Genomic DNA, 12,518 nt, shown 5'->3' with positions numbered 1-12,518 from the left:
GCACTTGGCCCTCCGCACAAGGCTAGCGCTGGAAGCCGTGCCCTGCAACACGTGCACTGGCCTGTTGTGCACCTGAACCTGGTTCTTTCGGCTGGTAGGCAAAGACCGACAGAGCTGATACCAGCCACTTCCTTGCCTTCGGTGTTAGTTGCTATGCTTTTGCAACACTGACCTAATGCTTCTTTGTCTTGGACTCTAACCTGGCCACGTTTCTCTGTGACAAGAGATACAGATATATGAGAAAGCAAAACTGAGTTTTATCATGATTGCTTCTCCTTTCAGGAAAGCTGTCTTTTCAGATCTCCTGACAACGGAAGCTACTCTGAAGAAAAATTTTAGTGCATTTAAAATGCTCTATATTATGCTGAGATACGGGCAAAGCAGAGGCAAATGTTCATCTTCCATTAAAGCCAGAGTTGTCACAAGTCTCCTAAGAAGATAATAGTAGGCAGAATTTTGCCAATTTGGGAACGTCTGAGCTGTTCCCACCCTGAGAAGCAGTGGGGCTGGGGCAGGGAGCTACCGAGACCTCTGGACGTTTGGGCCTGGGAGCTGCAGCAGGCTTCCCGTGGGGTGTGGCACCGACAGCAGCTGTGGGGAGAAGCAAGCTCCCCCCTGCCCCTTCTTTCAGCATCTGCCAGCCTGACCTCGTAGGGCTCTGAATAGGCAGGGCTGGCAAGAGGCTTTACTGACTTTTTGCTGGCCCTGGCAGCCTGCTGCCCGAGGCAGCTGTGAGCTTTGCCCATGCCTAGAGGAGCCAAAAACAACTGACTGTTTGAGGGGGTGATTCTTTAACTCCATTTTTTAAAAGAAGAGATTTTGTGGTGTGTTGGGATTTTTTTTTTTTTTTTTTTTTTGTCTCTGGCACTCTTGCAGAGCTACGGCAAGGATTACACTTACTGAAGCATTCAAGGGGAAAAGCTGCTCTAGTTTCTGTGCCGCAGTGGGGGCTTCTGCTGTCTGCTCTGGAACGCAAGAGATAACAAGGATGGGTCGATGGGCACTGGAGGGGCCTGCCTAGTGCCTGACCCCTGCGTGGCCATCCTCCCCGGGGAGGTGGCGGTGGGGAGGGGCCTGGGAGACAGCCCTGCCTCAGTCTGCTGCTTTCTGAAGGTTAATTAGATGAGAACAGGGAGAGAGTTAAATTGTATTACTTTTTGTCTTTCTCCTTTGATTGATGCCACTTTAATATTGACTACACTGCTTGCTCATGGTAAAACAATTAAAGCCCCGAGGCATCTGCCATGAGCTGTCACGTTCATCTGCCCCAGATGATTAGTTTGATGTATAGATCTCCTGCTCCCGATCTGCTCAGGCACAAGGAGGCAATACTCTGGCTGCGCTTGCTGCTGGAAGCAGAGGTGTTGGCCAATTGATTGCAAGTGGGATATGTTTTTCCTTTGGGACTTGATTGTAAAGGAAGACACTTACTCAGCTTTTGAGGCTTTGTGGCATGGGGGCAACTGCTCTTGCAGAGAAGTCAGTGCAGACCTGGAGTGTAGAGCCAGATGTTCCCGTGTAAGCCCAGCTGGGTCTGTGAATCTCTGCAGGGAGCTGCTTGCTCCCAGGAGGGTGCCTTCAGAGAGAACCCCATCTTCTCTCGTTATACTGTTGGGCTGGAGAGCCAAATTTGCTCAGCACTTGATGGCAGATTTGATGATTCTGCAGGAATTTTATTGTAAACTTTGCTTCTCATCTCTTTCTTGCCTTTCCCTCTGAACTGCTATTTGCCTGGGGTTTTTAAGTTTTCTTTTTTTTTTTCTTCAACTTGTCTTTCATTGCTTCCTTTTCCCCTAGATCTGTGCATTTTTTTTTTCTCTGAGGCACTCCCCTTGGGCTTTGTTACACTCAATGTTGTTCATGGGCAAAGAGGAAGCATCCCTTGTATATACAGGCGCTGTGTGTGTCTAAATAAAAAAGGGCAAGAATTTATTGTTAGTATAACTGAGTTCTTAACACTCTAATTCAGGAATCATTTTACACTACCACTAATTATTACAGAAAAAGAAAGAATAATAATGCATTAAAATACTTGTATATAGAAAAGTCTCAGTACTTGTGGTAATGCAACTACAACTGTAACACATTTTTAATTTCTATTTGTTTTTCCTGGTGTTATGCTCATCCTTGTGTTACTCCTCTGGATCTTAAAGTCAGTCATTGGAGGGTAACACCAAGCCCTTCACTGAGAGGAATATGATGTGGATGTTGCTGGATTCTTCGTTTGCTAACATACTTTCACACCTTTCTCTTTCTTATTTGGTCTGCATCTCCACATGCTTCTGAATTCACTATGTATGGTGCCTTTCATGCACGTTGGATATCATCTCTTTGTTGACTTTGTTACCCCTAAAACCTGTTTTGTTAAGCTCCAAGTCTGTATTTCTTTAACAGACTGTGGGCGAGTTGTTCACAGCCATGGGGTCTCCACTGCCAAGCATGTGCCTCATCTTTTATCATCCTATGCCTGTACTCCTCTGCACTGCATCCCGCATCTCCACTTCTCAAGGCCTCTGCTTTCATACCTTGGCTGCATTTCTCTCCACTATATTGTAGCATTCGTTGTAAATATCTTAGTCTACATAAAATAACTGCTTTTACTGTTATTTATAAAACTGCGGTTGTAACACACGAAGATAAACAGAAGTAAAACAAGTTAGCCATCGACACCTGGTCCGTTAGAGAAATTGCTGTCACAGCTCAACCACGTAAAATAGAGCTACAGGCAGGTCAAGAAAAGTTCAGAGCGAGTAAGCCCGGGAAGCCCAAGGCCTTTCAGACTCAGTACAAAGCTTATGGCCTGTTGCTGAGAATGGCAAATCTGGGGCTGTCAGCCAGATGCTGATCGAAGACTGGCTCTTGAGAGCAAGCGGAGGGGTGGAGCACAACTGGGGAGCGAAAGATCCCTGAAGCAGGTGTCTTGGCTGGTCTGTCAGGACAGAGAGTTGTTCTCTTCTACTTGTTGATGTGCCTGTGACAGCCATAACTCTGGGAGGAGACCTCAGCGTATTGGAGACAAGTTCGTTCTCAAGAATTAACATAGTATTCTGTGATTCTGTAGCACCCATCCTGGAAAAAGTTGCATTCCCTGACTTGATGCAAAGCTTGTCGGGTTTTCAGCCATGTTCTGGCTGTTTGTTTCATCTCTCTTGGTTGCACCTGGGACCACCAGGTTCTGCTCAAGGCTCCATTTTCTACGGCTTCTCAGTCTCTCCTGTCTGACTGATCAGCACATTTTCTTGTCATGAACTGTCTCAGTGATCCTTTCATTCCTCCAGCCTTCCTATCATCAGTTCCCCATTGCTCTAGCCCACGGGCCTGCTGCTCATTTGCAGTGTTCAGTGGGTGTTTGCCAAGAGTGCTGAAATAAAACGCAGCTCTGCAACTCCTACTCCCAGCCCACTTGATTTAATGCTTCATGTAGGTGTATTGCTGGCATTGCTTCTCTGCCCCTAGGGAAGTGAGTGGTTTTGGAGAGAGGGAGGGAGAAATGTGGACTCTATATGTGTGTGTGTTATAGTCAGCCATGAACTGTATGGTGTGCATGTGTCTGTATATATACCTGCGTACACACATAGATAGACAGATAGATACATGTGTGTGTACATGCATTTGTTATCAGTGCCCTATGTCCTTTGAAGCTTCTCAGATGTGCAGGCTGACGGGCAACTCAGCGTGTGTGTGCACAGCCACCACTTTGTGTGGCTTCACCTACCTTTGCTGCAGGCTGGAGGAGAGATGGGGTATTCTGCAAGGCAGGGGAGATGGCCTGTCCCCAGTTCTGCTGGGGCAGGGTTTTATCCCTGGTTTCTCATCCACGAGTTTTTTGCTTTGTGTGGTTGTTTTTGGTTTTTTTTTTTTTCTTCCCTCTCCTGGCTTTGGAGTGTCGAAGGGAATCAGGATGTTTCAAAGGTGAAGTTCCTGCTGAATCACTGGTGACTAGGCAGCCGTGAGCCATAACAATTAACTGGAATAATTTTCATCTTCCTTGCAACTGTAATGATTCCCAGTTGGTAAGCTGGTTTAAATTTCGTGGTTTTCCTCTGAGCCCTTTTCTCCCCTCCGCTTTTCCCCATATGCACTTCATGCCCAAGTCTTTCACAATCTCCGTCTGGCTTAGCTCTTTGCCTCCCAGAAAAGGTGCCTCCTTACTGCGCAGCTCTGTGAAAAGCCATTGCTCTCCTGAGGGCACTACCGCTGCGTCTCTGGCTCCAGCGTGGCTGCTGTGGAGTTGTGTACAACTTACTCGGTGGGAGACAGGACCCAGGCTGTCTTTTGTCCCCGCATCCATTTTGTGCAAAGCGTTCAGTCTGAGTTTGTTTTCCTGAATTACCACTCTGCCTTACGTTTGCCCAGTGTCAGAACTGTTGCCGGTTTTAAAAATCCCCCTCCCTCCTCTTCTGCTCTGCTCTCTTAAAAAGAGACCTTGAAATAATGTAGTGTTGGACATTTCCATGCTAAGATGGAGTCTTCCACGTGTAGTAGCTCTGGGGGAGTGAGGATACCTTGCAGTAAGATCAGCTGGACCTGCTGGAAATCACTGTGTCCAGTTCTTGTGGGCAGGCAGCACCTTCGCTCTGGTAGGAAGCAAGCAGGAGGACTCCTGCAGAGTTTCTCCTCTGTGTTCCTGGTAAAGCTGAAGCTTCAGCGGTGTCTGTGTGTATCCAAGAAGAGAGGCCTGGATTGGTCGGTGTACACTGACAATCTCTGCTCCTTACTGGATCTTTTCATCCATTTATGTGTTGGGTTTTTTAAAGTCTTTTTAAAATGTTTTGGGCGTCTTTTCAGATCTGTGCTTCTGTTCGCTGACATCTCTAGCTTGAAGTTAGGGATATGGCTAGTTGTTCTAAAGATATAGTCTGGCAGGTGTAAAGGGGCTCCTGAGAGCTGCCAGTGGAAGCTGTTGGCCATGCACAGCAGGAGCTTGTGTTGGCCCTGTGCCGGGCAGGAGATGAGAAGGAGCTCAGCCCAGCCCTCTCATGTGCAGCACAGCCTGTACGTGTGGACAGGCACAAAACGTGCTGGCAGCAGAAGATCATGAGGGTGGCAGCATCCTTGCCAGGTGGTGGGGAGAGCAAGTTGCCTGTTTTTCTGGATGTCATCAGATCACATAGGCACTGGTGGGTTTTTTGTGGGGGTGGTGGGGATATCCCCTATTTGAGGATGTAGTTATTTGTTTTCTTGCATGGCTTGCTCTTCTGTCTCTGTCCATTGAAGGCTGAATGGGAAGTGAGCTGTAACTGGTATTAGCCTACCACAGCTGAGGAGAGCAATCAAACCACTGTCCTGTGGTTGTGCAAAGCAAATGACGCTGGGCAGAGACAGAGAGAGAGGCTGTTGGGCTTCATCTTGTGTTCCCTCCTCCTGGACACATTTGCCCTATCAGTCAATGCAATGGCTGATGTGACTTCAGTAGGCTGAAGTGGTGGGGGGAGCAGAGGCTGCCCTTGTCCCTTTTGTAGGGGATTATCCCTACAAGTCGCTCTTGTCAGTTCTGCTCTGCCTTCTTGTAGACTTAATTTCCTGTGCTGTGCCCCCTCTTCTTGTGTGTGGGCGCTTGCTGGCTTAAAGTATCTCTGAATGTTAAATTTCTGGAGGCTGGGAGAATAGTCTGAGCCAGTATCTTCAAATCTGCCCAGTTCTTCCCTAGGCCTGGGCTTTTGGAGGCAAGATATTGGACTTTAGTTTGGCCTGATTCTTCCTGTGGTTTTTGGAGCAGAGCCTGTTCTGTGGTGCATTTGAGCTCCCACTCCTGCAGATCTGGGGTACCACACAGCCTTTTAAACAGAACAAACGTGTCCCTGGTTGGCAATCAGAAATTCCTACACTGTTAGTCTAGTGACACTAAATGTATTGCTCACTTTCTTTTTCACACGGGGTTTCTTGTTCAGTATTTGTGACTTTTCATTAGTCTGTGTGTGTTTCTGAAGCGTGAATTTAGCTGCATCTCTCAGGGTTCTACCTTTCCAGTCTTCTTGGTCATGGATTGGTGCAGGGAGCTCTGAAGGCTTTTCTGCTCAGGCAGTGACACCCAAATCTTAACCTCTCAACAGAGACATCTTTCTTCTCAGCATGCATTTAATTAATATAGCTTGCATGAAAATACCTATTCAGTTACATAGTCAGCATGCACATCCTCTCTCATCACTGTTAACCCACTCCCAGTACTGGCTGTGAATTGAAGAAGCTTTTTGGCAGGAAGAGTTGCCACATAGAAAATTAACACCAGCTTTTTCACTCTGATCAAGCTTCCCTTGGCAACCAGTGCAGTGGAAAAAAGATTTTGTTCTTATCAATGTCTCTTTTTCTTTTTCACGCATTTAGTGCGTAGGAAGCTATTGCTCTCTCATTTGAATAGGTTTAGGTGGGGGGAAGAGAGCAGACTATGAGCCAGAAATTGAGAAATGGACCAATTTTGAAGGGATAGGACTGTTTGCTCTTTTCATTTATTCTTGCAGCAGCATGAAATGAATATATTGTGGGGAAAAAAAGAAAGCCAACGTTTGTTTTGATGTCTTAATGGAGTTTTCTTTCCTCCATACGGCCTCCTCTTTATAGCATAGGCTGCATGCATTTAGGAGAGGAGGACTTGACCCAAGGAGGACTTGACCCATGAACTCCACCTCCAGTCATGTGTCCCACAAATAGGGCAATGCTGAGTTGATGGATAACTTGGAAAGGAATGCTATCACAGGCTTTTAATTTTCCCAAGCCCCTCTGGAGGGGAATGTGGCCTGCAGAGGAAGGAAAGAGTAAAACTGACTTCTGCAGAAATACGGGTTTTTTATTAGCTTGCTGAAGAGGAGTGAGGAAGGAGGTGGCTGGAGGAAGGCAGCTGAGGCTAGAGGGATGTGAGGGGAAACAGGAGGACAATGAGAAGACTAAAATGCCCAGGAACTAGGATTTTGGTAAGAGCAGGAGTGAAGCCAGTAGGAGAAAAGGCAGGAGTAAAGGTGGGGGAGCTGCATGGAGTGACCCATTGCTGCTGACTTAGTGAGTCAGATACTTTGTGTAAATGCGATACTGACGTCCGATTCCTCTCCATTCCCGCTCCTATATTTAGCTTAGGGAAACTGCTTCTTTTTTATATTTTGTTTTTTTTTTTTCCTCTTGCTGGGGCCAATGGAAACTGCTGTGACATTTCCACTCCCCCTTCTCCCTCCCCCAGCCTCGAAACACCACCAGCTTTTTATCTGCATATATGGTGCACAGTTCTGCACGTATAAGATAGGGCTGTGCCTTTGTGGAGGCTTGGAAAGCTCTGCAGGGGACCTTTCACTGCTTTCTTGTTGACTGATCTAAATGGGGTCCCTGATGGAGCTCAGGTTGTCTGCAAAATCCTTTAACATCGCTGTGAGAGCTGATTCTGTCCTTCCCTTGTATTTGAGGCTAGCAGATTGTCCCACAAGAAAGAGGAGAACTGGGAGAGACTCCACAGCCAAATTGTTTTTAAAAGCTGCTTGCATCAGGAAGGTGTACTTAAACGTTATGAGGTGGCATCACAGACCTAGAAGTAATACCTTTACATATGTATGCCATTGGCAACGGCCTGTGCAGGAACCAGCATGCAAACAAACAGGACACTTAATCTTAGCTGGCTGATAGATGGTTTCTGCAGCAATAATCCATACAGCAGTGAATAGTTCCTATAAACGTCTTGGAAATCAGAATATACTTACGGATTTAAAAAGGTGCTGTGGTCACCAAGCCCAGCCTGCAGCTGCAGAGGAGGTAGGGTTTGTGCTGAAACAAGGATGCTAACAATGTTGACCTTCTAAACACTGTGTACCAGGGTCAGTGTTTCTCTGTGTAGGTCCCATGTGAGGTGCTTTTGGAGATGGTCTTAATTTGCATGTTGGCACTAGCATTTAAAAAGGTCTCATCAGACAAAGGTGTCTTAAGAACTTGAATTTCTTTTGAAAGCTTCAATTTGGGAAAGGAGTGGGACAGGTGGAAGAGGTGATGTGATCATTATAGAAGTGCAGGTTTGAAGTACTTTGCTTGGTGTACATCCACAATTGGAAGCTAGGAACAAAAAGATCAGTGCTCTCTTCCCTTGCGTCCTTTCCATCCCTCTGGCTGCAAAATGCTGAATGCAGTCTTATAAAGGAGCGGGCAGAGGTGGAGGATGGGTAGATGGCTGTATGCTCTTGTATGCAATTAATTTTCCATGGTAATTATTTTTATTATTTTAACTGCTGTAAGATTAAAGCCAGCATTAATGGAAAGGAGTAGATACTTTGAGTCTCCTGAGGGCTTGGTAGCCTTCCTGGACTTGGAGGCAGTGTGGAGTAGGTGGATCAGCATTTTGACCATTCAGTGCCTCCATTCCCTTAATTTTGCTAGACTAATTTTCTTTGCTAAAACAGAGCACGCCCAGAGTATTAATGGGCTCTGAGCCACCTCGTTTGGGGAACTGCTGCAGGTTCTGCTGAAGAACAACTTGCCTGCTGCTTGGGGCAGAGAACCTGCTCTGCAGCCACATTGAGCTGACCTGTGAGTGTCTGAATAGGCAATTGAGGCCGCCCTGAAGACTCAGAAGAGATTAAAGTGCTAGAAGTGGTTAATTTCTGCTTGTTGAGGAGATACACTCTCTAGGATGGAGTGGATTAGACACCTTCCCAAGCATTTTGAGAGGGAGCCAGTTTTCAAAGTCAGGTGCTTCTGACTCCCAGAACAGTATCTGTGTTCCACTCTTACGATTTGTGGTTTGTGGCCTGCCATCTGGCTGAATAAGGTGTCCTTGGTGTTGGCTGGAGACTTCATTGCCCTTGTGTATGGCAGAGAGGAGAGTGATGGTGGAAAATCAGCATGGGACAGCATAGTAGTGGGGTAGCTTTTGCTGGGTAGCAGCTAATTCAAGAAAGCAAGTTTAGAAGACTAATTTAGCCTAGCTAAATGATTTTGTTGGTATAGAAGGTCATAATCAATTAGCAAGTTATGTTAGTTGTTAGCTTCCAATTCAAAATAACCATGTGCAATCTTATTTCACTGAGTCTATGAGTTAAAATTACCATTTTGTGGCATAAATCAATGCTTGCTGACCAGTAAGGAGATACTGTGATTTATTTCCCTCTTCCCCCACTGCCCCTTCCAAATAGAGTTTTTTAAGTTTTATGGGTCAAACTCAGTGAATTGAGCATAGGGGTGTCTCAAGACAGTTAAAATATCCACATTTCTGATGGCTGCGCTGGCACTAGAAGCCATGTGGGTCTTGGAAGGGTTTGTTGATTTGCCTGGGTGTATGAGCTGGGTGGCTCTTACCTTCGCTGCGGGTTCTGGACTTGGCTGAGAGCTGGGAAGCGGGAAGGAAGCCTGCTGGCAGACAGCCTGCTCCGGAGTGCGACTGAGCTAAAATTCATGACTGTAAGTGGCCAAAGGCGCAGTCATGTAAGTTAATAATGGTAAAGCCCTGGACCTTCACGGTTCACTATACTATTCTAGGAGGTGGTTTGTTTTCTCGCCTGGTTTGAAGACCATGGTTTGTTTTTTGCATCTTTCCTGTGTTTTTAGATTGTGTTCACTCCTCTGAAGTCCTGTTTCTCTGCTGAGTTCGTCACAATAAAACAGAAACTTAAATTTAACAGCTGCATAGGAAAGCCTTTGCCAGGATTTTGCATCTTTCCTTTATTCTTTCTGGGTTTTTTTAAGCTTATTTTGAGCACAATTCATCCCTGTCATAACTCGGCAAGATATTGGTCCATTAACCCTATCCAACTCCACATAATGGGGTTTTGCTTTGCTTTTCTGCTTAGCTGGAGGCTTGGGATTAGATAGATTTTCACATCTGCTAACTTCCTATTTCATATCTTGTGATTTGCAAGGCTTAACCTCCCCTGACTTGTTAATGGATCACAAACCACCTGCTTCTTTACACTAATCCCTCAGAAATATATAGCATAGCTTTGACTTGAAACTCTCCAGATTGGTTCCCCAGCATAAAAGGCACAGAAGGATCAATCCTGGTCTGAACAAACTGCTTATTTACACCTTTCCTGCTCTTGCATAAGGTTACCTCTCCAACCATAGCTGTCTGCCTTGACTATCAAGATTTGGTGCCTGTATTACCTTGGCCTTCTGGGTAGGGCATGGATGGAGAAGTGTAGGTGGAATGGCATGGGTGGAGAGGGGGGGTGGGGGGACATATCTTTAGAGGTTAAAGCTTTGGTACCCTCTGACAGTGTCTGCCTTTAGCTAGCAATATTAATGGAGTGTGACAGCTTCAGCCAAGGACTCTAAGGTCAAGATCTTAGTGCATCGGTCCTCCTTTCTGCTATCTTTTCCATTTCAAAATTGACACCACTTCTGGCAGGATTAACCCCATCAGACCAAGGGAAAGGTCAGCTGCCTGGGCTAGGTGAGGATGTCCCAGAGGCATGGTAGGCCCCTGTCAACCCTGAGCCATGCCTGTGGTGCTGCTAGCACTGCCTGCTGCTGGGGGCATGGAGAGGGGCCTGGAAGGACGAGGCTCTTGTTCTGGGTAGCACGGCAACGAGGTGTGCTCAGTCCTGGCTAAAGCCCTGCATGTGAGTGTGCCCTGCCTGTGTTGAAATGCTGGTGAGGTCTGTGGGTGAGGTGCTGCAACGGGTTTCTGTGATGGCTCAGCTTTTGCCTTTCTGCTTGCCTACTTCAGGCCAACACCTCTACTTCTCTCTCCTGCATGTTTCTCCCCCTGACTGGTGTCCATAGCCTAGCATGTGTTGCGGGCAAGCCCCAGCGCAATGGTGACGTGAGTGAAGTCCCCAGTGTGGCGAGGGCTGCTGGCAGTGGAGCAGGGCATCCCGCAGCGCTCCCCTGGCACCGCAGCGAAGGAGGAGCCGGGACTCTCTGAGCACTGGCAGCGTGTACTAGAAGAGGGACAGGCGAAAACAACAATTTCTATTTTAGAGGTGAAGTGAGAGATAGGGCACAAGGTCATTAGAGCAATTGCTGTTCTACCTGAGGCCAGTTTTCCCTTCCTTTTATTCACTTAACAGTTACACTTTTGGGAGTGGGCAGTAAGGGCTGTGTGTTTTCTGCTACGAGACAGATGCTGTTGTGTGTCTAGAGTGTATGTGGAGAGTGGGGAAGGCTCCAATACCTGGGACTGCCCCAGTCTGGTTGTGGTGGGCTGAGGCCCCAAGGCAATGTGCTATGGGCAAGATTAGTGGGGAAGTGAGGCCTCTTCTTCCCTCCCCTCCCAATCAGCAACTGTTTTGTTCCCGATGGAGGTGATTATAATGCTTACCAGGAGTTTACTACTGCTTGCTTTTGCAGTGCGTCTTGCTGAGAGAGTTCTGCAGTGCCCCTGAGCAAGTTGTTTATTCAGATACGTCCCTTGAGTCAATAGTTTTTAGCATCATATGTCTCATTTCTTAACTGGCCGGCCACCTCTTGTGCTCTACTTAACAGTTTTTGTCCTGTCTAGTATTATGAGCAAGGCACAGAAATTTAGCCTCTGTATGTCCCCCTCTTCTCCTCTGAGAGATTTTCTGAAAGATCCCCTCCTTCTTCCTGACATTCTTACTCTGGTCTAGATATGCTGGTTTTGTGCCTAGTACGTAGGGTCGCTTTTATGGCGGGGAGACATAATCCATTAGGGCTGTTGCACAAACTTTCATGGTTAACCTTTCTGTCCAGCTTGAGCAATCAGAGACTCAGGGCTCCCAGATGCTGGAAAGGTAATTATTCTTGGTACTAGCACGTGCTGCCCCTCAACATGGGAGAGACTTGTGATTCCCCTCTGGGCTGCTCTTTTTCTTTGTGACTTCTGGTTAACCCTAGCTCAGTTGGTGAGATTAGGGGATGAAGCAACTTTCTGGGGCTGCTTTTGCTGCTGCTTTGCCAGCAAGGATAGCTCTTTGGTTTTCTTTATACACATGGTCATGTCAACTCTTTTTGTTCTGTTTCCTCCATCTAGGTGTGTTGTTGTGCTGTTCAACCCTAGAAAAAATAAACAACACCATATTCTAAACAGTTCCAGGTGAGTGAAGCTTTAAGCTGGGCTTGCTTTCTGTGGGAGGTGAGTTCAAGGTTTTTATGGCTTGAGTGAAGTGCAGGAGCCACTCTTGCTCCAGGCTAAATCCCCTCAGTGAGAGCTGCATTGGGCAGAGGCTGCCTGCTCGTTTGACTCCAGCTCCTTCTAATATGAGGTGCTATTGCTGATGAGGCACCACCTCATAAACATTGTGGTCCACTGCTAACAGGTGTGGGGAACTGCTAACAGGCATGACATGGAGGAGGTCTTGCTAGAACTCCATGGTATCTGTTTTTTTTTTTCTCCATGTAAAACTATGACCTCATTATTGAAGCCAGGACTGGGACATGGTCCTGCATCTGGAATAAAGGCACAAGGATGAACTTTGACTTCTGGAGCTTTTCCAGTGCTGTAGACATGCTTCTTGAGACTTGGGCAGCAGGGAATCCCCATGACAAGTGTTAGACCTCTGGTAAAACAAAACTATTGTGTCAAGCTATTATGTGTGATTTCAGACTCTTTCCAGTTCATCCCAACCTACTCCTCAGTCATGACGTATTAA

The 12,518-nt window shown here is 46.7% G+C and overlaps 1 protein-coding gene across 1 annotated transcript in view; it reads left to right on the top strand.

Annotated features, from left to right (window-relative positions):
- The window catches only part of MAPKBP1 (mitogen-activated protein kinase binding protein 1), a gene marked incomplete at both ends in the record, with an annotated part of 97,582 nt that overhangs the window by 40,930 nt on the left and 44,134 nt on the right, over window positions 1-12,518 (top strand). The window contains one exon of the mRNA XM_082000491.1: window positions 11,900-11,962. Coding sequence (XP_081856617.1) covers window positions 11,900-11,962 — 63 coding nt within the window. The remainder of the gene's footprint in view (window positions 1-11,899; window positions 11,963-12,518) is intronic.

This window comes from Phaethon aethereus (genome assembly GCF_964289735.1).
Source record: "Phaethon aethereus genome assembly, chromosome: 5".
Taxonomy (NCBI): Eukaryota; Metazoa; Chordata; class Aves; order Phaethontiformes; family Phaethontidae; genus Phaethon; species Phaethon aethereus.
Note: the sequence above shows the minus strand (reverse complement) of the source record. Positions and strands in the feature narration are given on the sequence as shown.